The sequence below is a fragment of the Hippocampus comes genome, unplaced genomic scaffold, assembly GCF_001891065.2.
Source record: "Hippocampus comes isolate QL1 unplaced genomic scaffold, H_comes_QL1_v1.1 scaffold2, whole genome shotgun sequence".
NCBI lineage: Eukaryota > Metazoa > Chordata > Actinopteri > Syngnathiformes > Syngnathidae > Hippocampus > Hippocampus comes.
This window is the reverse complement of record NW_017805139.1, coordinates 1757794-1784328: the sequence shown is the minus strand read 5'-3', so window position 1 is coordinate 1784328 and position 26535 is coordinate 1757794. Positions and strand designations below refer to the sequence as shown.

General features: G+C 41.8%; 2 protein-coding genes across 6 annotated transcripts in view; one reads left to right on the top strand and one right to left on the bottom strand.

The window, feature by feature from the left end:
* lgr4 (leucine-rich repeat containing G protein-coupled receptor 4) overlaps nucleotides 1-12339 on the top strand; it is a 32655-nt gene extending 20316 nt beyond the window's left edge. Inside the window, exons 5-18 of the mRNA XM_019867241.1 lie at nucleotides 1408-1623; nucleotides 2539-2610; nucleotides 3397-3465; nucleotides 4551-4622; nucleotides 4735-4806; nucleotides 4999-5067; nucleotides 5150-5221; nucleotides 5332-5397; nucleotides 5516-5587; nucleotides 5780-5851; nucleotides 8182-8307; nucleotides 8532-8629; nucleotides 8787-8840; nucleotides 8923-12339. Coding sequence (XP_019722800.1) covers nucleotides 1408-1623; nucleotides 2539-2610; nucleotides 3397-3465; nucleotides 4551-4622; nucleotides 4735-4806; nucleotides 4999-5067; nucleotides 5150-5221; nucleotides 5332-5397; nucleotides 5516-5587; nucleotides 5780-5851; nucleotides 8182-8307; nucleotides 8532-8629; nucleotides 8787-8840; nucleotides 8923-10334 — 2542 coding nt within the window. The 3' untranslated portion in view covers nucleotides 10335-12339. The remainder of the gene's footprint in view (nucleotides 1-1407; nucleotides 1624-2538; nucleotides 2611-3396; nucleotides 3466-4550; nucleotides 4623-4734; nucleotides 4807-4998; nucleotides 5068-5149; nucleotides 5222-5331; nucleotides 5398-5515; nucleotides 5588-5779; nucleotides 5852-8181; nucleotides 8308-8531; nucleotides 8630-8786; nucleotides 8841-8922) is intronic.
* Nucleotides 12340-13900: 1561 nt separating this feature from the next.
* The window catches only part of mybpc3 (myosin binding protein C3), a 31222-nt gene continuing 18587 nt past the window's right edge, over nucleotides 13901-26535 (bottom strand). For all 5 annotated transcript variants that reach the window (XM_019867236.1, XM_019867238.1, XM_019867237.1 and 2 more), the window contains 14 exons: nucleotides 26403-26432; nucleotides 25688-25827; nucleotides 24230-24389; nucleotides 23990-24094; nucleotides 23701-23889; nucleotides 21832-21966; nucleotides 19744-19911; nucleotides 19543-19631; nucleotides 19205-19400; nucleotides 18173-18312; nucleotides 16940-17099; nucleotides 16719-16855; nucleotides 14985-15171; nucleotides 13901-14108 (listed from right to left, as the gene is read on the bottom strand). In XM_019867236.1, coding sequence (XP_019722795.1) covers nucleotides 14062-14108; nucleotides 14985-15171; nucleotides 16719-16855; nucleotides 16940-17099; nucleotides 18173-18312; nucleotides 19205-19400; nucleotides 19543-19631; nucleotides 19744-19911; nucleotides 21832-21966; nucleotides 23701-23889; nucleotides 23990-24094; nucleotides 24230-24389; nucleotides 25688-25827; nucleotides 26403-26432 — 1883 coding nt within the window. In that variant the 3' untranslated portion in view covers nucleotides 13901-14061. The remainder of the gene's footprint in view (nucleotides 14109-14984; nucleotides 15172-16718; nucleotides 16856-16939; nucleotides 17100-18172; nucleotides 18313-19204; nucleotides 19401-19542; nucleotides 19632-19743; nucleotides 19912-21831; nucleotides 21967-23700; nucleotides 23890-23989; nucleotides 24095-24229; nucleotides 24390-25687; nucleotides 25828-26402; nucleotides 26433-26535) is intronic.

Genomic DNA, 26535 nt, shown 5'->3' with positions numbered 1-26535 from the left:
AGTTCCAAAAACCTCTTTACTTGCATGCACACACACATACACTCAGACAGTGGAGATGGGCTTAATGTATCACTTTTTATTATTATTATTATAGATATATTATAAGGCACAAATTCACTTTAAAAGTTGGAAAGCGAGAACATCCTAGTTTTATTTAAGATATTAAAGTTGTGCTGTATCATGCATTGCACTTCCTGTACTTCAAAGTCTACGTACTGTTATGCAGTGCCTGTATTTGACTTGTGGATAATTCGTTTTTCAATGTTAAATATATTTTTTTGTTGTTGAGTTTTTAACTACACAATACTGAATGTTGATGGTTTTTGATTTTTTTTTTAATGTACACAAAAAATTACACCGTATTTAAAAAAAAACCTAATAAAATAAAAGCCATAAGAACTAAACTAAAAGCAGACCATTTAAAAAAAAAAACAACTAATAAACCCGCTCTGAAAAATAATTAGTTCGCTACATTTGAAAAACAATACTCAAACAGAAATCAAAACTAAATATCATTTTTTTTAAATCCCAAAATAGTGTAACCCTACCATGGAAAAAATGTTGTCGGGTTTTTGACAGGCGTATGAAATAAATGAAAATATTTACTTCTCTTGGAAATAAATTGTCAAATGTCTCTGAATACCCCACAATTCACTGGCGGACCATTGGTTGGGAAAAACTGCAATAAAGGACAACAGTGCATGTACATGTATAAATGTATTCCTCACAAGGGGAATTCAGGTTCTCTTGCTGTAGTAATATGTTCATGTGGAGCCACCGCTCACTTTGTATGAAGCCCCATAGAGCTAAATGTCAATCAAGACTGTTTTTCCTTCCAGCACAGACACTTGAGGAATTTTGAGGGAGGGCGAGACACAGTGAGAGGAAGGATAACGGCAGAAAACAGTTCGGTGACGGTGTTAAAACACTTACATGTCCAATCGAAAAGAATTTCTTTTGTCATTCTCCTTTTCCCAATTTGAGCCAACTTACCCAAACCAAACTTCTCCGAGTACTCAAAAATGAAATAAGCACAATTCTACCACAAAAATCAATGTCAGGAATGCAAATATGTGTAATTTGACAACTTCATGAATGAGTTTAGTTTTTTTTTAAGGGCAAGTGTGGCATAATCCTTATATTGGATGGTCTTTTAAACATGTTCAGCATTACCTATACCAAGGTGACAAGACATTGGTTTCGATGGGGTGGGGGGACTATTGCGGGAATATTAAAGATTTTGTCATTCTTGGTTAAAAACTGGATGTTTCATTTGGTCAACAAGAGCTATATGATCACTTATACCATATATAAAACCTTGCTGGACAAAATAAGCACCCCAAATATATTGTTTTGTCTAATTCCTGTCTTATCCCCACCCCCCCTCCCCACACCTGTCTCCTTTAGTCGACTCGATGCAAACCATATTAGCACAGTTCCAGACGACAGTTTTGAGGATCTCCAGCAACTTCGACATCTATGGTTGGATGACAACAACCTTACAGAGGTCCCAGTTGGTTCTCTTCAGCACCAGACAAACCTACAAGCGCTGACTTTGGCACTGAACCGCATCTTGTACATACCAGACAACGCCTTTGCAAACCTCACCAGTCTAGTTGTGCTGTAAGTTTTATCGCGTTACTGTTGTAATTGTCATGTTCAATTGAAGCGCAAACTAAACAACTTAAGGGTTTGACCGTTGTGACACTTAACCTTTCATGGGTTCATGTGTCTCCATATTTAATTCACTTTATCCCTTGCATTCCTTGAAGCTATAAAACCTTTCCGTTTGATAGCCAGCTATTTACTTACTAAGTTTTAAATCAAGAAAACTGACAGAAATAATCACTTCACAACAGTCAAATGTGTTCATAAATGCCAATGAAGGAATTTACTGTTAAATTAATTTAACCTTCTGTAAATAGCACATTCTATATTATAACAATGTAAGTGGTATACAAAATTTGGGGACGGATCTTTTATTATAATGTTTGACACAGAACACTTGACACAGAATTTAAATAATGATTTTATTTTTTTGAATTGGCCCAAGCAGAGTCAGGGAACTTTCCAGTTCGTATATGATAACAGAGTTAAAACTGGATCGACCTGCTTACGCGCTTTGTTAAACATTAATTAAGGAGACCGACTGACAAAGAACATTCCATGCTTTACTAAAATAACCTGAGGCTGGTAAAGGATGCATGCCTGTGAGTTACGATCAACAACATTACGACAACAGAAAGTTTGTATAATAGTATTTTACTTTCTGAACTTTAAAGAATTCAAAAATGTAAACAAATAAAACAAAACGATTCAAATGTGGTGATGCTTTTCGTATCCGAGTGGTTGATCACTCTTAGACGGTTGATGTTAAAAATCTGTGCCTACTTAATACAAACTCCCAAAGTCACTGGTGAACAGGCATTGGGCCAGATTATTAAAACCACATTCATCAATCCAGTACACCTGGCTGGCAAAGCATATTTGTCATACGCACTGCAAGTGAAGCTGTTTTTTTTTGTTGTTGTTGTTCAGGCATCTTCACAACAACAGAATTACGGGGATTGCCAACAATTGCTTCACTGGTCTTGAGAACCTGGAAACACTGTAAGTCATGATTTCATGTGAGTTGGAGTGTATGTACGTGTGGGTGCATGTGTTAACAACTCCCCCGCATGTCCCCCACCCCCACCTTTGCCCTGGTCCTCCAGACATCATTGTCTCCACTTCCTCCCGTAATTGCTGAGGATAAATAGAGCAAAGTACATGATTCTTATCAAATCTGCCCTCCCACTGTTTGCTTCTTCCTGCCACACAGCCGTGAAAATCCTTTAATGACCGCGACAGCCATAGTGCATGCAGACTTCTTTAGTGGTTAACAGAGAAGTCAAAATGATCATCTATTGGTGCTAACTGCATTTACCGACAAGGCAATGCATCGCAGAATTCTCCCTTCGCCTGAAATTAGCCTATATTGAATCAAATGCATTTGTAATTTGCATTTTCAGATTCTTTTGTTTTTTAATCAGTTTTTTTTTAATAAGAAAGTGGTCAAGAATGTGGCGAGAATGTATATAGTATTACATTTATCATCTCAAATCCATTCCGTCTTTTATTACTGTATTGGTAGACTGTTAGCTGCCCTGTATAATCATGACACAGTTGGGTGCTTTTGCATTTATTCACAGTACTATAAACTGATTAAAACAGCCCCCCACACCCTACGCAGTCAGATCTTTTTCACACTGTTAAATACATCTGCAGTTCAAGTGATGGTGGCTTGTCAACAAGTTGTGTTTGTAGATAATGTATTTGCGTTTAGAAGTAAAGATTCTGTCACTTCAAAATGCTGGGGAAGTGTTTGCTTATCGGCATGTCTTTTCTCATTGAAAGGGATCTTAACTTCAACAACCTGGCTGTTTTTCCCAAAGCGATAGAAGCCCTGCCCAAACTGAAAGAATTGTAAGTATATATATCCCTTTTTGTGTTATCGCTCAGATTTTTTTTGTCATCTGATGACTGTACAGGTATTGTTGAATGTGCCTCCAAACTCCGCCAAGAACGACGTTTCTTTCACGATATAGCCGCTACTTTCTTTCAAACATTTAGACATTAGAACATACTGTGGCATTAGTTCAAAATATTTTGGGTAATACTTGTGCAAGTTTGAATTTTTGAACTACATGCCTTCAGTGTAGTACAATTCTTGCCAGGTAGCCATGAAGTCTACTCCATCAAATCCGTCCAATTGTTGGTAATCAGAGCTAATTGCAAGTATAATGCAAGTGATGCTGGTGGCAGTGCTACGAACCAGTGAGCGATCTCAATGGAAAACGAAGGTTTCCATAGTTGGGAAATTCGATTTTGGTGAAATGTGGCACATTCACACAACTGTCTGGGCCAACAAAAGAGGGGTTCCAGACAGCCACTTTTTCTGGGGAGCAATGTGAAGAAAAAGTGTGAACGTTCTTGTTCAGAGATGGCAGCTAGGAATAATGACACCACTGTTCTCTCCCTCCTCCACACATTGTACATCATGAGTTGGTCAACGACTGCGAGGTTTGAAAAAAACAAAAAACAAAAGTTTCACCTGTCCAAGAAACGTGCCAATTTGCACCATGTGACAGTAAGTGACGAGGCAACGAGCGCAGAAAAAGGCAGCGGAAAAGTTCCCAGACATGAGGAGGGCAATAAGGAGGGCAATAATCTAGTGGCTACAAGAGGGGAAAAAATGATAACTTTTAAGTCGTAGTAGGGTAGCATTTGTGTATACACTACACAATACCAAAAAAAAAAAATGTCTATGGAACTCTCAACTCAAGGTCCTTTCAGTCAGTAAAAAGCAGCCAGCATGTATTACTTTCATTTCCAGCATGTGTCAGACCAAGGCCTTACCCCCCGCCCACCCCCTGTGATGTCCATTGCAGAAAATGCAAAATTCACCTGAATGTGGTTTTACTTACCTAACATATGTACCGTACAGGTGTCCATTTTATGTATGCCAAGTCTCTCAACCTGTCCATTGTATTTGGTGTTTTTTCTTGCAGGGGATTCCATAGCAACGATATTGCTTCCATACCAGATGGGGCTTTTCATAACAACCCCCTGCTAAGAACCATGTAAGACAAACATCCACCCCTTAAAGGACAAATCCCACTGTTCAGTGTTTGCATACATTGTCCAAAAGATGGGCCCACTCCTGTTGAAAGAAATGTTTGTCCCACATTGCAGACATTTCTATGACAACCCGCTGTCCTTTGTGGGTGCCACGGCTTTCCAGAATTTGTCTGACCTCCACTCCCTGTAAGTCACACATTTTTCTGACCAAAGCCCTGTCTAATCTAGCCAATGGCAATGTGCGTAAAGGTTTTGTATGTGTGTTAGGTTGTGTATGCTGTACACGCACTGGATTGCTTCAGTCATATTTCCATTGCTGTCTTCTGCTTTGGTCTAATTATTTCTACATTGTGTATTGTCTCATCATGTGTCTCCCAGGATGCTGCGTGGGGCCGGCATGATGCATGACTTCCCAATCCTCACGTGGACAAACAACATTGAGAGCCTGTGAGGGAACCTGAATGAATCATCCCTGCTTATTCGATTGTGTGCGTCACAGTGGTGGCTGATGAGGTTTTTGCATTCCCAGGACACTTTCAGGGACCAAGATATCGTCTGTCCCCGCTGGTCTGTGTGACGATCTCAAGCTGCTGAGGACGCTGTAAGAAACGTTCCCTTTCCATTCCTTGTGTGTTGACTCTCTGTTGTCGTCACGCCTTCATTTCAGATGTTCCCAGTGAGCTAATTAGCCGTCTATGTTCCCCTCATTAGAGATTTGTCTTACAATGAGATCAAGGAGTTACCATCCCTTCAGGGCTGCATCCAACTGCAGGAGATGTGAGTCTCGATCGTCATAAGAATGCTCGAGCTTGAAAATGTCCTTAAAAATGAAAAATTTATTCATATCTTGTTCAAACAATGAAAGTCTGCATGGCCTCTTGCTTTCAATCAACAGAACATTTCAGCACAACCAAATTCAGCAAGTAGGAAGAGAACATTTTCAAGGTCTTACAGCTCTCCGTTTACTGTAAGTCAGTTCACTATTTCTCTCTCTCTCTCTCTCTCTCTCTCTCTCTCTCTCTCTCTCTCTCTCTCTCTCTCTCTCTCTCTCTCTCTCTCTCTGTGTCTCTGTGTCTCTCTCACACACACACACACACACACACACACGGATGCCCTGAAATCTTGCAGAACTGAATTATTCTGATTTTTTTTTCCCCAGAGACCTGAGTAGAAATGAAATCCAATTCATCCACAATGATGCTTTTTTCACCCTTGCTGCTCTCACTAATCTGTAAGTATAAATGATTACCTTATAACCAGGGGTGCACATAGGACTGGAAATTGAATATTGCGCACCAGTTCAAGTCACAGCGGTTTTGCGCTCTAAAAATTAGGTTTGGGGGGCATTACGGTAGTACGGTGGTATCTTGCTGTGTCTAAAAATAGCACTGGTGTCACTTTCAACACCGTCATTTAAAAAAAAAATCTGTAATACTGTTTCGTGTACTGTCCCTTTAATGAGAACTTAATATGTATGACGTAGCTCGCTGGGGTGTGTGCATGCTTCATGCAAGCATGGGAAAGACAAGGCCAGGCAGTTTTATTAATATAGCACATTTGATACACAATGCGCTTCACACAAGCAAAGGCACAACACCTGCAATATTTCCAAACATGACAGTTATCGACATTCAACATCAAAGCGGAGAAAACAAAAGCAGCTTCCAAAAATTACTAGAATGTACTTTGACAACATTTAACACACTAACAGAAAACATTAAAAGTAAAGAAATAAAAGTGGGTTTCTAAAATGACTAAAAGCAAAAAAAAAATGTTTCGAGGACCTTTATTAAAGGTATGAGGAGGGGGGGGGCAAAGTTTTAGCCAAGATTTAAAAGCATTTACACTCTGTGCTGACTTCAGTTCTGTTGGCAGCTTATTCCATTTGTGTGCAGCATAATGGCTAAATACAGCTTCACCATGTTTAATTTGAACTCTCAGCTCCATTAATTGACCAAAGTCTGCAGATCTCAGAACCCTACAAAGTTTATATTTATAGGATTCAGGACCCAAACCATTCAGTGATTTACGTAGCAGAATTTTAAGATCTATGCTACAGCTAATTGGGAGGCATTCATATGATCTGATTTCTTTGTTCTGGTCGGAACCCGAGCTGCAGTGTTCTGAATGAGATGCAGCTGTTTGATGCTCTTTTAAGGGAGTCCAGTAAGAAGGTCGTTACAGTAATCACGTCTACTGGAAATAAAAGCATGGAGAAGTTCTCTTGGTCTGCTTGGAGCATGTAGAACATTCAATCTGTTTTTGAGGTGGTAAATGACTGTTTTTGTGATTGATTTTAGGACTGCTGAAAGTCTTGAGTAGATCAGCACCCCCCAAGATTTTGGACTTGGCCTTTGATTTCAAAAGATGTTTTGTAATTGCAATCCTCTGTTCTCTATTGCTGAAAACAATTACCTCTGTTTGTTTTGGTTCATTCAGTTGCTAATTTGCTCTAAACCAGCCATGTCCAGCTCCGGTCCTGTGAGTGATGGAAAACAGGCAGGACAGCGGCACTTGAGGACCAAATTTGACACAATACGTTGACTGAACTGAATCATTTGGGGACATTAATAGATATAGCTGTGTGCCATCTGCATTATGATAGCCAACATTGGCATTCTGAAGCATTTGACCCATAGGTCACATAAACAGACTGAACAGAAGGGGTCCAAGAACTGACCCTTGAGGGACGCCACATGTCACGGCCATTCAGTCTGATTCAAAACTTCCAATGGTCACAAAGTAACTCCTTTCTTCTAAGTGGGAAACCATTTTCGGACTAGTCCATTAAACCCCATGCAAGTTTCCAACCTATTCAACGTATGTTAGGATCATCCGTATCAAATGCTGCACGGACAGCCAAGATTAGCACCGACACCTTCCCTGTGACAGTGTTCTATCTCATATCATTTAGAGCTTTTTCTGTATGGTGATGGCAGATTGGAATTTTTCAAAGTCCATTTGAGTTCAAGGATTTGCTGGGTTGATCCAAAAACACTTTCTCGACAATCGATAAAAGTAAACGCACTTTTATCGGTCAAGCATTTCACTCGGAAGCGGATGCACGTGACATGTATGTAAATAGGTGTGGTGAATAGTGAATTAGCTCGCTATAATAAGGTTTAAATGAACGGTTCATCATTGCGGTCACAATGAAGCCCCCCCTCAGCAGCGTATCAGATGTCCGTCATTAGTTTCTCTCATGCCATCATGCATGGCAAAAAAAGGAAAGTCTTTTAAGATAAGATAAGATAACCTTTATTTGTCCCACACTGGGGAAATTTGCCTCCGATAGAACTTTTCCTAAGCTTAGTTCCTTAGCTTTTGAAACTTTTTCACATTTTAGGAGTTAAAACAGCTACAGGGGCTTTCCAGCTGTAGTTTAGCAGGTGTTGCACCTAACTACATAAAACACAAACAATGACTACCAAATGACAACCTCTGGTGCTCATTTGAGAACAACGCCAGCATTTTTCTGTGCACCCCTGCTTGTGAACACCCAGACTGCAACTCCGTTGAAGCTTGAATATTAAATTGCTTCGTTATGATCATTCCCTGCAGGGATCTGAGTATGAACTATCTGACTACGCTTCCAACGACTGGACTGCGTGCCCTCAGTCAGTTGAAACTCTCCGGTAACCCACAGATGAAAAATGTGCTGACTGTGAGCCAGTTACCCAAACTCAGGTGAGGAAACGCTGTCGAATTAATTCATGTCACTCAACTTGTATGCATTTTTTTTTTTTTTTGTATTTAGCACAGTGGCTTAAAACTAACGTATGGCAATTTTACAAACACGATGTTTGTTCCTGAAAAATTGGATAAAAACAATTGTTCCACATGTTTTGAGACGAAAATAAGATTTGCAATGGTGAATATTTTTTCGAACTAAATGCCGTGTCTGCTCGCAGGTCCATTTCCGTCCCTTATGCCTACCAATGTTGTGCATTTGTCGGATGTGACTCGGGCACAAGTTCTTGTGGCGAAAGTGACATTAAGCGATCCGCAGGTGAGAATGCTACAGTCACACCCTTTTCCCTTCAAAAAGTAGTGTGTAAAAAAAAAAAAAAGTATGGAAACAGCTCTGCTTTATTTCATGACATTGCTATGAAGTCTAAATATGTTACTCTAGTTGAGCCGGATGTCCTTTGTTACTTATCTTTCAGACTGGGTGGAGGAAGAACGAATTTCAATGATTATGCATTGCTCACCCTCACCAGGCAAGCCCATTTACTGCCCCCCCATTGTACCACAGCTTAACTTGCCGTTTTGATTCAAATGTTTTCCTCTTTCTGTCTGCAGGTGCCTTTAAGCCTTGTGAGCATCTTTTAGGGAACTGGATGATTCGCCTGACAGTCTGGTTCATCTGCCTGGTGGCGCTGGTTTTTAACAGTCTAGTGCTGGTTGCCACCTTCTCTCCAACACACTGCAACTTAGGCCACTCCCACTGGTGGTCTCCATCCCTCCCCCCAGCCAGGCTGTTGATGGGGCTCCTTGCCTTGGCTAACCTGCTCACGGGCATTTATGTGGGCGTGTTGACCGTGCTGGACGCTGCTACTTGGGGATCCTTCGCCGAGTTCGGCGTGTGGTGGGAAATGGGACCTGGCTGCCAGTTTGCGGGCTCGCTTGCAGTCTTCTCGTCCGAGTGGGCCGTTTTGTTGCTCTTACTGGCAGCAGTGGAGCGCAGCGTGACTGTGCGGGATATCGTGGGCAAAGTGGTGATGTCACCCAGGAGGAGCAGCCTCGGCCGCAGAGGATGCTGGAAACGAGATCGACGCTTCGGCCAGGCAGCGGCTCTGTTGGGGCTGGTTGCCGCCGCTGCAGCCTGCCTGCCTCTACTGAAGTTCAGCGAACAGTCTGCCTCGCCTCTCTGCCTGCCCTTTGCCGGGGCCGAGAGTCCGGCCCTGAGTGTCACAGTTATCCTGGTGCTGCTGAACGCGCTGGCTTACCTGTTCACGGCAGCCGTATACACTCAGCTGTACTGCCACCTCGGGAGGGTGGAGCTGGTTGACCCGGAGCAGACGGGCGCCCTGCGGCATGTTGCTTGGCTCATCTTCACCAACTGCATCTTCTTTTGCCCCGTGGCCGCTTTCTCCTTCGCCCCCCTCTTAACCGGGTCCAGCGCCGGAGGCCCCGAGATCGCCAAGTCCGTCACCCTCATTTTCTTCCCCCTACCCGCGTGCCTCAACCCGGTTCTCTATGTTTTCTTCAGCCCGGCCTTCAGGGAGGACTGGCTGAGGTTACGTAGCTGTGGACGATTGACCAGGGAGGCAAAACAAATGCGAGGTGAAAGTCATGGAGACGATGGAGGCGGAGACTCTGAGCTCACGGTTGGCAGCTCCTCCGATCAATTAAACTTTGACTGTGGAGTGTACTCTCACCTTTGTGGAGGGATGGTTGTCTGCGAAGAGTGCGAGGCAACGCTGCATGCCAAGACCCGCTCTTCCCGCTCGTCCTCCACAGTCTGCAGACACATGGTGAAGTCTCACAGCTGTCCTACCCTCTTGACAGGAGTGACTGCGTGCCAGCGCACTGAGGAATTTTGGCCGGAGAGCAGTACGCCGTCCGCTCAGTCCGAGTACGCCGACGAGGGGGACTCGTTTGTATCTGACAGCTCAGACCAAGTTCAGGCATGCAGCAGAGCCTGCTTCTGTCAGGGCAGAGGCCTCCCTCTCGTGCACTACTCGTACAGCATACCTCGCGTCAAAGACTAAGACGGCCTCGGCACGCTGTTCTATCTGCTCAAAGATGTCCGGTACATTAGGGGGGACAGAAACAATTCCCTCGGTGAAAGATTACAGCAAGCACTTAGGTTTGTTTTCAGTGTGTAAACAGACGCAAGCAGTCATTTAAAGGGAACGTTGAAATTTGTGTCTGTGGAAGAGAAGGTTGTGTCAAAAGCTGGCCCATGAACAGAGCAAGACATCTCGCCACCTGTGCCTGCTTCTCACCTTGGAACGAGGTGACTCCATGTGCGCTCATGAGCTTTTTCAAAGTCCTTTGATTTATTTGAAGGCCTGTCAAATGCAAACGCATCTCCGCAGCCAAAGCTCGTTTCAGACTATTTTATTTTTTTACATCAATGTAGACAGTTGTAGAGTTTCTGAATGTATAAGACCGGTCGTCTTCACCTTAGAGGTGAAAAAATGAATGGTCCGTGCAAGCTGCCTGTGATTGTGATGGAACAGTGTGACGACGGTATGAGAGTTGTCAGTCAGACACTTGCTTGTATTAAGTCACTAAGACTAAGAATGTGATCAAGTAGCAGATATCACTGTTTTGAGCAACCGCTCCGCTTGCTTGTTTTGAGTGCTGGTCTTATTTATTGTTTGAGCGGCAATAATGTTTGGATGGAAGTCAGTGTCATATGAACGGTAACCTTGTTCAGTAACCAATTACCAGCTTTTGTCAAGCTGTTGCAAATGGTGTATTTTTAAAATGCATTAACTGGTACATGTAAATAGGTTATGCTCAGCTCGTCTGATGGTTTCAAATGCAAAAATGCCAACTCGAGACCCTTCGTCGTCAGGCCGCAGATTATGATCAAACACCACTCGTGGTGCTTTTTTTTTTTTTAAGACAAGATCAGGTTGCTTTAATGTTTCATTGCTTTGCTGACCACTGTGCACTTTTATTTTGAACGCAGTCGGCACTTCAAAGACCATTTTAATAAAGCTCAATGTAATTGCATTGAGCAAATTGCAGCCGATCCCTGTTTAAATGCTCCATCACTCTGATCTACAGATAATTAGTCAATTCCTTCATTGAACATTAATTGCGGTCCATACTTTGAACATATGAAATGAAATATATGTTTGCTGGGGGATAATATAATGTCAAATAAGGCTCTTCAAATCTACTCCACTGTACCAGCATCATTAAAACTGTAGGATATTTCATTTTTTATTCCAGTCCGTCTCTTCTTTTTCTGTGTAAACGGTCTGAAGAGCATTGCTCCAATGTTATGCGTATTATTCTCATTGCCAAGCATTTTCAAATGTGACTGTATGCGAGGACTTGGCTGGGAGTAATTTGACACATTAAGTGGGTCCCACCCTCGGAGCATGTATCTACAAGTGCTCAGGAATGTAGCCAATGGAATGTTGTTTTTACCATCAAGACGATCTGGAATCCTGAAGTGATTTTTTTTTTCTTCATCTTCTATTGGGGCACACGTCAGCATTGTCTAGACTGCCTTTGTTGTCTGTCGCACCTGCCAAAATCTCCTTTGATTTATTGACATATCTCCTAACCGGTGAAGAAATTACAGGTCTTTTTGTCGTTAGGTTGATGTTCATTAAGAATATAGGTGTTAATGACTATTTTTTTAATAGCTGTCTGTAAATTATTTGAACAAAACTATCAAGACTGGGATGCCACTCTAGGAAGCTACCTCCGTGGGTGTAGTTGACAGCAGTACTTTCCAAAAGACCCCCCCCGCCTCTCTATTTTTATTTAATTTCTGTTTGTTGGCATCCCTGTTGACTCTTGTGTGTGTGAACATAATGTTAAGTGCTATTTGTGGGAGGAATCTATGCTGTATACTGTGATTTCGTTTTTTTTTTTTTTTTACCAAATTATACACTACAAATTTGTTATATACATAAATGTGCTGATTACTTGGGGTCATTTCTTGCCCTTTTCATGAGATCTTCCCAGGCTGTATTGTTCCATCTGCTCATGTAGAAAAAAAATGTGAATAAATCTGTGTAGACAAAACCGTTTTCTGATCAATTGTAGTTCCACCTCAGACTAGGAGAAGCTACAAATTAGCCTTTCAAGCATTTTTATCGGACACCTTGGAGATTACAAGATGTGAGAGATTACAAGTGCATTATACGGTGAGAAATGTTCACTACCTTGGACTTGTGCCTCATGAATCCATCCATTAATCGCTAATCCCCACTGCACCGAACAGTGTATTGCTTCGGGAAATGTTTTGTTTATTTGACAGTTTTTTTTTTTAAATCCCCAGGGAGTTGTTGGTGTGGTGGGAGATTCGTCTGGGTCGGTTCCTCACCTCAATAGTAGTCTGGACTCATACAAGCGTTTCTCTAACACCGACTGTTGGAGTTGTTTAAAGTTGCAGTTTATTCTTCCGTGGGTGGATTGGAACCGTGACCCTGCGGTCCCAAAGTCAATTATTTACTGTTACGGCCTCCCAACTACAGTATGCAAGCGTCGCCTTAGTCAGGCTACTTTGCAGCCATAAAGATTCCAGAGATAATGGAAATCTCAAGTATATAGTTTTATCTAGCAGATGCATTTTTATGCTTATGGTGCTCAGTTATTAATGATATGGTCTGTCCAAAAGCGCAAGCATCTTTTGGGCATTATTCGGTAAACAACTTGAGTAATTGGAAAACCAGCATGAAACTTTGCACACATGAAATAATAGCAACCATACAGATGATATTAGCAGGAGTAGGGCCAATACTTGCTCTGAAACACACACTTGGTTGTGGTGTTGGTTCCCATGTGTTCTTTTTTTAGAACACTAGGCTACTTTTTTTTAAACTGATGAGGGCGAACTGCTCCAAAGTGCTTGACATAGTGGAATCCAATGGTCAAGTAATTTCAACTTTTAATGGTGTGTGTGTATGTGTGTGCGCACCTGTGTTTTTCTAATTGTATTTATTTAAGTTATGTGTGATGAAAAAAAATGCTCTACATTTGACTCGTTTACAGCTTTCATTTGTGTCATATATCTTTCAAACCGTCCGTTCCATTGACAGCTATCAAAGTTAACAGCCGCTTGCAAAACTTCTCAAAATCACGTTGAACGTGCATTCAAGAGGCCAATTGCGCCATTCAGTTGTGAAGTTCTTTGCCAAGGCAGTTCTATAAAGAGAAGCAGTGTTACCGTTAGTGATGTTTTGCAGCATAATGTTGAAAATGGAGGAAATAGTTCTTGAATAAACGTGTCGTAAGAATAATTAGGCGCACAAACCCTTCTCTGTGAGAAACAAACCACCATGTGTTAACACTTCTCTCTCGCACACGTGCTCTGTGGTTGAAAAGACATGTCAGCTATTTGGGACACACGCACACACACGCATATGTCCTACTGGTGTACACACGAGACACATGCCTCACAACTTTTGGCTTTAGCGAGGCTCAGCGGCAATAAAAAACACAGTCAATGGCAACTCAAATATCCCCTCCTGTGCATGCTGGAAATTAGCAGCACACTTCTTATATTTGCTACAAATCACAATAAATAGCAAAAAGATAACTCGGTAATGTGCGGGGGGTTGGGGGGGTGACAGACAGACAAAAATCGGATTTATGTTTATTGTGATATCATTTGACATGTACAATCCATCTTATGGAAACGTGATCCGTGACCAGGTGTGGGATGATTGCAGAGGTAACTGCAATGCAGGTGGAAAGCCTCTCATGACAAAAAAAAAAAAAAAGTGAACACTCAGTGAGAGAAGCTCAGCAAACGGACCCTCCCGCCTTCTTTTCTTCTTTTGCAATTTGAGCTGCAAGGAAGACAAATAAAGTACAAAGCTCTTAGCACTCCAAATCTCACATCGCTGAGGAGGTGAGATGATATCAGTCCCAATTTAAGGATATTGACCTGAACACCTGAATTCCAGAAAAGAAAAAAGCCGATCCCTGTGGAGCAGCTGTTAAATAACCTATTCCAATTTGAGCAAAATGAAGGATAGGCTCCTCCCTCTTCATAAGTGATGGTGAGAGTATCGGCAACATTACGATTAAGCCTTTCATGCACCCTGTAACCTGATAACATGGTAAGCTGTTCACTGTCATAACCGCTGTCCCGGAAAGGGTCAAATTGAATTGATTATAGGCTTATTTACATTTATGTGACTATGTATAATGAGAATGGTAAACTAAGCATTAAGTCATGACACATGATACTGTATGCAAAGGTCCATGTACAAGACCGGTAAGCTCTTTGTTTACTCATAAGAGAAAGTCATTCGTGAGGCAAAACTGAGCATGAGATGACAACTGTGACAAAATTGTACTACTTGGCATGTAGCATGTAGTGAAGTGGTAAATGTTAACTCGTACAATTTTATAATGTCATTACAAGAATATGCACATACAGTACATGTCTAATCGGTTGAAGCTCATGTCTAATGTTCATCCAGAATGATTGTATGACCCAAATCAGATGTTATCAGTTATGGAAGTCTCATTCTTTTGATCTCTTCTTCTTGGTTAATTCAAGATTTAATGGAGCCAAAATGGATAACTATCCTGCCAACATTCATACAAACCATTCATCCATCCATTTTCTAATCAGCTTTAGCCTCTAAGAAAACAACAACAACACAAAAGCTGAGATAGTGTACAGTATGTCAAAGGTTTTTCATCTGTATACTTACGGCGAACCTCCAGCTTACACTCCACAACGTCTTCCCCGCTGTCGTTGACTGCTTTGCACATGTACACCCCTCCATCGAATGGACAGGGCTTTCGGATCTCCAAGGTCAGAACCCCGTGCTTACTGAGCATCCTGTATTTGGCTTCATGGGTGATGTCCATCTTGTTTTTGTACCATGTCACTCTGGGCTAACAACAACAAAAGATGTCACAAATATTTATACACTGGTGGTTCTAGACCGTTTTACTTGGAGTGGCGAGGGGCTGGCAAGTTCAGTTGGGAGGGCGCACTCAAATGCACACACATTTCTAATTCTGGTTTCATTTTCTGCATGCCCTGGCAAGTTTTATGCTTGTCACCCGAATAACATAGCTTAATTATGAGCACGAACCCAGTCTGTGTAGGCCAGGGTGCCCATTACATCAATCGCGATCGACCGGTAGATCGCAGACTGGTCCCAAGTCGATCGCGAGGGGTGTAGGGGAGAAAAAAAACAAACAACCATTTGTGTGTCTTTGTGCATGTTACTAATATATTTTTGTGTTAATGTACACTGCACTCTAATCATCCTATCAGTCTCATTTTCACAAAAAGTATTTAAAAAAATAAAGTAGGTAAATCTTTAACCTTCGGTGACGCGTGACCTGCGTCACCGGAAGTTGTTAGCGCTCAGCGGTCTGCAATTGCAGCTTGTGATCAGAGCTGTTGCGCTAGATCTTTGATCGTTATCATTATTCTCATTCAAAGTTTGTTTCGTGTACAATTCACCGAGGGCACGGGAAAAGAATAGGAATCTAGAGGGCCCAGGGAAGCACTTTAAAACGGTACGTGTGAGCTACGATAGTCAACAGGCTGCAAAAGTGCGTCGCATGCCTCCGTGTCAGGCTGTTGCTCATCATGGCATGCACGTGCGCGGTAACGGGTCTATCGCGGGAGGTTGCTTGATCGAAAAGTTGATCTTCGGTCCAAAAAGTTTGGGCACCCCTGGCGGAGGCTCTGCAATAACAATTCTCAACTGGGGCTGCCACAAATGATTATTTTGCCGGTCGATTAGTCGCCAATAGCAGTTGCAATTAGTCAACTAATCGGATCATGTATAAAACACACCAGCATGCAGATTCTCTTACATAACCATCATTAGCTTGCAGCCTGAATTCATTTAGGTCTATACAAAGTAATAATAGAGGCAATGTGTGTCTCTCTCTCTCTCTCTCTCTCTCTCTCTCTCTCTCTCTTTCTCTCTCTCTCACACACACACACACACACACACACACACACACACACACACACACACACACACACACACACACACACACACACTGGTATACTGGGGTGGGTGGCCATATGGCCAATATGCTAATTTTCCCAAACGACTGGTGTATTTATGGACCGGTCCTGGGCATCACTGCCACCCCGTAAACAGCTCTAATTGAAGTCGATAAAAAAACTTACATATTAATTCATTGTTTATTTGCCTTTAGTTTGTCGTAAGCATGTTTAAAAGTATGAATCACATTTTAAATAGCAATCAAAATTAGATTTTTCTTTCCTTTTGAATCATTCAACCCTATTTTGGAGCCAATGAAATCACGTGCAAGTATCAAATATTTATTTAGCCTGCATTGCAAACAGCAATACAATAAAATCATTGCTGGAACGTTGACAGTATTAAAGAAATGAAATGTTCACAACCGAATACTTAAACCCCCTTATTCCATGAAATGAACTCACTGACCTTGGGGACGCCGCTGACGGAGCAGCTGAGGGTGGCATTGTACCCCGCTATGACAGAACGGTTCACCAATGGATGCGTGAACTTGGGAGCCTGGGAGAAGTCAAGCTCCTTGTAGGTGGCAGGCTTCCAGTCCATCCCTGCGGATGCATCATGTTTACGTGTGCAGATGACATCAAGGTAATAGCTCAGTGTCCTAATTGCACCTTGAAAGTTTCACCTACCGGTTTTCTGGATGTAGATGCTGTCTTTTGTGTTGCAGGCTTCTGGGCTGTGACCCACCAGGTTGATGGCAAAGACTCGAAAGAGATACTCATTCCCCATGATGAGGTCAGACACAACGCAGTTGGTTCTGCGGTACTGATCGAAGACTGTGAACCATTCCTTCAAAGGTGTTACATGAAAAAGGAAAAATTATTTCATTGATATAATGGTGCGCCATTGTTAATGCTGCTTTAATCGTGGTGTACTGTATGTAATTTAATCATGCCCTTAGACTCCTAATTTGATTTCAATTACAACCATTGGAGAAATTCTGTGTGAAATTTGGAATGCAAACAAATACAGAAACGTGGATTGGAATGACTTTGAATAGTATGGAATGATAGTGAAAGATAAGGAATGAGGTGGAACTATATTTATAGTATGGAGTGATTGTTGAGAAATGTGCAGTGCCTTGGTGAAAATTGTTTCATGTTGGTGAATGATATGGAATCATATTGCTGGAGATGTGGACTTTGTAACATATGGGAATTTCTGAAATGTTGAAAATCATTCCCCAAGGTAAATGAATGAGATGAACATGTACATTTCTGAATGAGAACAATGTGAATCTGTTCTGTTGGATGTGCCATTGGGAATGAAGAGAGAATTTTGGGGGGCAACATGTGGAATTGTGGCAAACAGAATTTTTCGAATGAGGAAAAACAATACCGTGGATGGTGTGAACCTTTGCGATATGTTAACGTTGGAATGATGTGAATCGATAGAATTACGTGGAAGGAGATGCACATTAAAAAAGTGGGCGGACTATAAATAAAAAATAGGAATAATATACTCTCTGTGTGAAATCCTCAGCATTTACGCATTTAGGAATTTCATACGACACAAATCAGACATATTGTGTGTGCTATCTTCTCGAGCCCTAATCACTAACTTGCTGGAAAGTTCAATTGATCCCTCAGTGAAGCAACAGCAACCGTGTAGCCAGACATCCAGGGTAGATTGAGATTAAGCATTTGAGAGATTGAGGACATTCCTTAGATGTGGCAGAAAAGGGGCGTGTAAACTCTTGCAAGCAACTCCTTCTGTCAGCATTTGCTGATCAAAGTGTCATTAAGGAGGCAACTCTTCGTCAATGTCCAGCCAGATGACAAACTTTGTGTCGCAAGATCAAAGCTGTTGATTCAGCATCCTTACAACTGAATGCCCCCGACTTGACCTCATGCGATACTAACCATGGTCTTTTTGTCGGCTTTCTGAATACGGTAACCAGCTATCTCACAGTTTCCGTCGTCTCTGGGGGGCTTCCAGTCAAGTGCGACATTGAAGCCCCAGACATCTAGAACCTTCAGGACCTCAGGAGCTCCTGGGACATCTACAATCAAGTGTCAAACATGTGAAAATTCACATTTATATTACAGTGTGGACAGTACAGGTGGACTGCTGCTAGATTGGTTGTTTTAACCCTTTCCTCAAATCATGTAAGAGGGTCATTCAATAAATAAGGTGATTCATTTTCGATATCTAATACAGATAGAAGCTTAATTCAAAAAAAAAAAATAATAATAACAATTCAACGTAGTCTCCCAGCACTGTCACATACTTTTCTCATCTGTGCACAAGCTTCCATATTACCTCTGCGTAAAAATCTATGGACCGATGAACAATTTTGACTTCATCGTCACTTTCAAACTTCGTGCCAACTACTTTGAACTGCTGAGGCAGGTCAAGAAAGACAAAAAGAACAAACACAGGGATCATCAGACAGAAGGAGTCATCTCGCGTCATGACAACGCAAGGCCTCACACAGCAGCCCAAACGTTGCAGACCATCGACGAGCCGGGCTGGGAACTGCTCCCTCAACCCCCTTCCAGCCCAGACCTTGCCCCTTCAGACTTTCACCTGTTCGGTCCCTTCAAGGTGTTCACGAGAGACACAAAGTTTGTATGTGACAGTGCTGAGAGACTACGTTGATTTTTTATTTTTATTTTTTAAAGTAAGCTTCTATCTGTATTCGAAGTCCTTATCCCGGAAAATTCATCTTATTTATTGAATGACCCCCGTACTATATACAAATCTAACAACAAATGAACAGAAACAGGAAGCACTATATATACTGTGTGTAGCGCCTGGGCCAATAATGAACCGGAAATATTTTAGAAAGAATTGAGACAAGCAACAACGCTAATAATGCTTCATGACATCTGAACAGCGGTTTCATAAAGTGCATTATATCGGTTTGGCCTCCATCCGGTGGTACTGCTCACCCACAATCTGCAGCGTCACTTTGGCTTTGTCTTCCACATTCTCAATCTGCACGTGGAGATCATACTGCCCTGAGTGCTTCCTTTCTGACTTGCGGATGAATAGGATCGTGTCGGTGTCGCTATTCCTCACGCTGACGAGCGCAGAGTTCAGCAGCTGCCCATCTTTACTCCATGTAACCTTGGGCCTGGGTTTACCCTGCGTAACAACAAAACAAAAACAATCGCAGAGGACTTGAACAACTCTCTCTCTTATTTTCTGTATGTAGTGGATCAGCGTCTCAGTCAATTAAACTTAGCCGAAAGTAAGGAGTTTTATGTTTGAATCAAGCCTACTGCACCTGGAATGGAATCACAAGGTTGACAGTGTCACCAACTTTCTTGATCAAAGTCTGACGAAGATTTCGGGGAAGACAGATTTTAGGCCGTTCTATGCAAAAAAAACCAACACGAATCACAAATCGTGAATAAAACACGGCCATAATATTTTCCTTTTCCATGATTTCACTCCTGATTGTTGATCCAAGGAAGTCTTCACTCACGCATGATCTCTCTGATAGTAACGGGCTGAGCCAGGCAGGCCGGGGCGCTTGGGCCAGCCATGTTGAACGCCCGCACACGAAACTGCAACTTTTCTCCCGTAGTGAGCTCTCTGATTGTCAGTGAGGTTCTCTCGGTCAGACCCTGAATGGCTGGTATCCACTCATCTGCTGTGCTCAAAAAACACACAAATGAAAATATGACACGACCCGCCTAAAATAAAAATGAAAGCCAGAAGTTTTGGTTCACAAATCCCTCTTCGAGAAGAGCTGATTAGGGGTTTTAGCATCAAACTTTTATTAACCCTTTCATGCACCAATCATGATAACCGGTAACCTGATAACATGATAGGCTGTCCACTGTAGTAACTGTTGTCCCTGGAAGGGTGAAATTGTTACTCGTGCTGTCAAGAGATTAAAAAAAATCTTGCAACCAATTCATCACAGTTTTCCGTAATTAATTGCAATTAATCAAATTTTTCTACTTCTACTATTTTTTTGCAACGTTTGTTACAGATATAGGGCAGCCCGATGGTCCCGTGGTTAGCGCATCGACCTCACAGTGCAGAGGTTCAATTCCAGCTCCGGCCTCCCTGTGTGGAGTTTGCATGTTCTCCCCGGGCCTGCGCGGGTTTTCTCCGGGTACTCCGGTTTCCTCCTACATTCCAAAAACATGCTTGGCAGGCTGATTGAACACTCTAGTCTAAATTGTCCCTCGGTGTGAGTGTGAGCACTAATGGTTGTTCGTCTCTGTGTGCCCTGCGATTCGTTGGCAACCGGTTCAGGGTGTCCCCCGCCTACTGCCCGAAGACGGCTGGGATAGGCTTCAGCACGCCCCGCGACTCTTGTGAGGATAAACCGGATTGGAAAATGAATGAATGAATGAATGTTACAGATATAGAGTAAAATCTTGGGATTAATGTTAAATCAGCAAACATAAATTATTTTTCGGTTCAAAGACTGTCCAAAAAGCTTGAATATCCTTGAATACAATGATTCTCCTGTAAAATACAACTGTTGAGCAAAACAATCAAAAGTGACTCAGATTTACAGGTATCTTAAGTCTTCTAATCTCAATGTAAATTCAATGCAGCAAGCATTAAAGACAAAAAAAAAAAAACCCGAACAGTGGGATGACTCTATCTCGCTAGATACCAATGTGCGACTCCAAAGATCTGACCTGGACGTGTGCGTGCCACAGGTAAGGAGAGCTAAGCAAGAAAGAGATCACAGTGAACGACCTAGCTTGAATCCACTGTCTAATTACATGTGCCCAAGAGCGTAATCTAACAAAACTAATAAGTAATGCTTATTACTTGAGATTTCTCTAACAAGCATCAAGCAAGTGAAACTGAAAAATAAAACGAACTCTCGTCTGTGTTTGTCCATCTTCACGCCAGCGACTCTCCTAAATTGGTCTGCACAAGTGAACAGAGGTTAAAGGTCCCCACGGGAAGGCAATTAAATGTAATTGAGTCAATAAAATAAATAAATAAATAAATAAAATATTGCATTAGACTTAATTTTTAAAGTTAACGCTTTAACTTTGACAGCCCTACTAATTAACTAGGGATGTAACAATAATGGTTATACTGTATCACGATATCACAATATTAAAATGCTCCCGATATTGTCATGTTACAATATTAAAAGCAGCTTCAGCTGAACACAGCAATGGAGACTTTATCGACCGTGATCGTGCGAAGCGAGTAGGAACAGATGACAAAAAAAAAAAAAAAGACTGTCCAAAGCTATTTCTTTGTCATTGCTGTTATTATGTACAAAAAACACATTATTGTGTGTGTGTGTGGGGGGGGGGGGTTGTTTGTTTGTTTTTACAACATGTAATAAAAATCTCACAATATGTTGATATTGTGAGGTTCATATTATGTTAATATCGGTGATGTCAGGAAATCATGACATCCCTACTTTTAAACCCAACTGCGTTCTCTCCGTGGCTCAGACTTGGACTGCTTTGACCAGATTTTTGGAATGTATGTTAACAGAAGTGGATAAGAGTTCATATTTTGGTCCATTAAAAAAATAATAATAATAAATAAAAAAAGGTCCCAATTTGTCTCCAGCACTTACAGCCCTCCTTGCAGTACTCAACCCCATAGCCCTCCAGGTCAGCTGAGCCGATCCGTTCAGGCGCTTTCCACTTGAGTGTGATGGAAGTGTCACTGATGTCGTCCACGCACAGTCCGATGGGCTCACTTGTTGGCGCTGAAAGAGGCGCATAGGGCAGCTTGAAGGGCTCGATTGCCAGTTAAAACATTACAGTGATCATAGAAGAGCAAATACATGAACGCAAGGCGCAAGTAGTTGACTGCCAGCGAGACGGGTTTGGAAATAATCTATGACCTCCTAACAGCTTCTCTCATCTCTCTCATTTGCTATCCTGTATACCAGAGAAGCATAAAGAGGTCCAGTCAACAGTACCAATGTTAAAATCCCAACAGGACATAATTGGACAAATTAATGATGGGAAGAATCAAGAAAGGAAAGCACTGCCATCTTAACGCTTTTACATCATTGAGGAAGTTATGTCGCAGCTTTGTTCATCACAATAGCTGACACATCGAAAAACAAACAACTGTTGACACCTTCGAGTTCTTCACCAATCTGAGCACAGCGAGCAAGCGAAAGCATTCGATTGTTGGCCGCCTCTCTCATTGAGGCTCTTCTCACAAAATTGCTCATGTTTGCACTTGGCAGAATTATGTGAAGCAGAAACAGTACATTTCTCTGAACTTGTTGGACAGTTCCTTGAACCACATCTTGCTTTTTTTATTTTTTTTTTTGCTATGGTTGTCCAAGCATGCCGTCTTTGAATTATTTTATTAAGATGTACTGTCAAATGTGAATATTTAATTGATTTGAAGATATTGGCCAGATACCTGTACACTGTTGCTCTTAAAATGTCTCATTGCAACATCATAACAATTATATAAAACACACACAATTAAATATACATACAGTACATATATATGTAGACGTACAGTCATATACTGTGGCTATATTATTTGGGGGGGGTTTCAAAAGATACTCTCACTTAGTGACGACCTCCCTGATAAAACTACACACTTTGTTCCTACTTGAATTAAAAAACAACAACATGAACTTATAAAGAAAAGTCCATGGATGAACTTCCTTCTCTACCATCAGCTTTTTTTTGTTTGTTTGTTTTTGTCTTTTCTCCTTCACCTAGAGTGGACAGACAGTTCAGCGTGTACATTTTGTTTATCACACATTGACAGCATTTCTAACCGGAAGGTGTTAAATCACAGTCATAGTCTGGCCACCGCAAAGGCCAAGACTTTCTGTGACAGTAACTGAGCGGCAAGCTGCGCCAGAAATGCCGGGAATGTCTTTCAGTAGTCAAAGGTTAGAAAGTCACAGGAACAGGAAATGTTCACAGTTTAATAAAGTGAGGGCAAACCATGCTAAGCACTCGGAAAATGTCTACCTCTGAGCAAAGGAATTCATGTTTGCCCCCTTGGTTACACCAGCAGGAGGCCAGAATGCGGAGAAGGAACCTTTATGGTCTCTCGCTGTGTGTCAGTACTCCCCCTGTCCGCCTTATTTAACCAAAGCATTCATCTTTTCTTCTTATCGTACTGTCTGCTCTGCAATCATTGCGCCACCACAAATACTGTATCAGCAATTTGGTAAAATCCTGACCTCAACAACTTTGGATGGGATTCCATGAACTCAAATGAAACTTAAGAGGATATCAATCGAAAAGAATAGTGTCACACTGCTGAACTGACAGTTCCACTACTCTTCATCACAAGTGAAATGAAGGACATGCATGTTTTGCATTCACAGCATTTGATGGTAAGTATGTTTTTTTTTCCTCACAGTCGATTGAATAATTTTGACACCGTCAAATAGACGGTGGTATTAATTATTTGCATAGACACACCCTGCAAAATAAAACTTGCATTTTTGACTCACCGACAGGCACAAAGGGTTGTGAGGCGGGACTGTGACGAGACATGCCAATGCCGTTGACTGCATAGACCCGCATTTCATATTCCACTCCTTCAATCATCCTCTTTGCCTCGTAGGTTGTTTCAGTATAAGGGTCAAAGTTCAATCTCATCCACCTATAACTCTTCTTTTTCTTTCGCTCCAACACATATCCTGAGTATTACAAAAAAAACCCCAACATTTTGTATTAGTTAAAACGGGGCTTGTCATGTTTAACAGATAAGAAGAACATTTCACATTCTGCTTTCTTTACCAGTAATTGGCTGTCCTCCATCAAAGAGAGGGGGATCCCACTGGACTACACAGGAGTCTTCTCCCACGCTGAGAATTCTGGGAGCTTGGGGAGGATCTGGAACATCTGATGGGGAAGAAAACCATTAGTTTTTTTTTTTTTTTTCATCTTTAAAACAAATGTAATTGGCCAAAAGTCCAATCACCACTTGATTGTGTTTGTATAGTTTGGGTGATCTTACTCTTTAATGTTTGCTCTTACCAACAACTTTCACGTTGATGTCGGCAGTATCCTCCCCAGCAGGGTTACGAACCACAACTGAATAGATTCCTTCATCCTGCCTCTCGGCACCTTCAAGAGTGAAAATACAATGGCCTTTGGTGGTTTCCACCTGGACTCTGCCATCTCCCTCAGTGATGACCTGCATTATGAAAACAAGAGCTGTGTCTATTTTCAAGCTTATCAGCCGTCCGTTGGATCAAAAATGATACTGTTTGATCATGCTTTGTTTTGGTGTTGATGTGGTTTTGATCGGTTGGCTTTATCTTTTTTAAGAGCTGTGTCTATTTTCAAGCTTATCAGCCGTCCATTGGATCAAAAATGATACTGTTTGATCATGCTTTTGTTTTGGTGTTGATGTGGTTTTGATCGGTTAGCTTTATCATTTACTTTTCTTTATATGGGAGTTAGGGTTATCTCATTCATCCTGGATGAAGTACAGGTACAGTATATACCGTATTTCCACATATACGCAAAAGCAAGCAATTTTGAGTTCATAAAATTTCCTGTACCGGTACATACAATATGTTTAAATAATGTTCGCTCATCATTTTTATGGTTATTCCAGAGCCCCTTTCTACCTGCCTTCCTGACAAACTGGCAGGAGCTAATTCATTCACCTGTCCCGTTCAGCTTGAAATTGATCGGATATTTTGTGCATATATACAGCCGTTGCGGCTCTGTGCAGTCAGATCATTACCTGTACAACAAAGTCAGCTTGATAGCACACAAAGGGGTGAGGGCATTGAGTCTGCGGTGCTAAACCTAACACTCTGGCTGTGTACCTTACACACAGGTGGCATCCAGCCGCTGACAATCGGGAGCAAATTCACGGGTCGACTTCTGTCCGACATCCCGCATCAGTTATTAGACACGGGGACAGCAAACCAGGAAAAACCCATGAAGAACATGGCCATTGTCAAAAGGGGCTGATATCACAGACACGCTTCTACCTTTGCATGCGGGTGTTGGTTATTTATTCTGCGCTGCAGCACTGGCCTCGTCTAACACAGTATTAATTCTGAAAAATGGTGAGAATCATTCAGATTCATTAGAAACCGACCGAGAAAATGCTACATTGAATTGGTGGAGATGGCCCAGCCAAGAAGGCTTTCAAAGCTGCAAAGTCAAGGCTCAGCTCTTTGCAGGCAAGTCTGGCTGTGTGCATTATGTCACTCGACAAATAGGTTTCGCGAGCTATTGAAAGCTCGCTTGAATACATGCATTTAGGTGCAGTTTTTCTTAATAAACCATCGATATTTTTTCCTTCTGACTCCCCCAGGTACACTTTAACAACAAATCAATGTCACAGCTGAGGCTACAGAGGCTCTTATTATTAACCGACATTCTGTTTTGAACACTGTCCCCAAACTTTGAACAGTGGCCGACTCGCAGTGTGTCTTTATAGTGGAACAAATGATAATCAACATATGCATTTACCTTCCCTCCTTTGGTCCAAATAACAGTGGGAGCAGGGTCTCCAGTGATCGGGACATCCAGGCGTAGTTTATTGCCAGCAACCACCACGATGGTTGACTCAGCTGTGTGGCCCTTACAGTCCAGGTGGATCTTAGGAGGGTCTTATCAAAAGCAAAATTAATGAACATATATACACACACACACACACACACACACACACACACACACACACGCACACACACACACACACACACACACACACACACACACACACACACACACACACACACACACAGAGGGGTTTGGAGAGGGGTGGAAGTAGATCATCATTCAAAAGCTCCATTTATTAAGCTCACTTGAAATGCAATTAAAAGAATGTGAAAACAAATTGGTGAATGCCACACTCGCTGGGAAATGTGAAATGTGTTTTCAGGAACAATTTGTGTCCCCAGATAACGTTGGTATAATCTTGAATGGGGCTCACAAGACTATAATTTCACTTTTACAATGGAAATCAATTTCAAACTTGGGAACGCGTATTCATTCAATAATTCAACTAAGTTAATCGGTGGTCTTTTCACTGATGTGCACTTGATCCCACTGAGAAGTGTTTCTTATCATTTTGTTAGATGACATATTCGATTAGGACATCCGTTCAAGAAAAAAAAAAAAATCTCAGCTTGTGAACGTATGCGTAACTTTTGAGTGGTTGCTGTATACAGACTAATAGAAATACCTTGACGTGGTACAAAGTCAATCTTCACCTCTGGAAAAAAGGACAATGGACATTTTATGAATTAGGGAGAGACCCTGGACGATTTGGAGAGTTGATCGAGAAGAAGCTTCAAGAAAGTGGAAGGGCTCAGTCG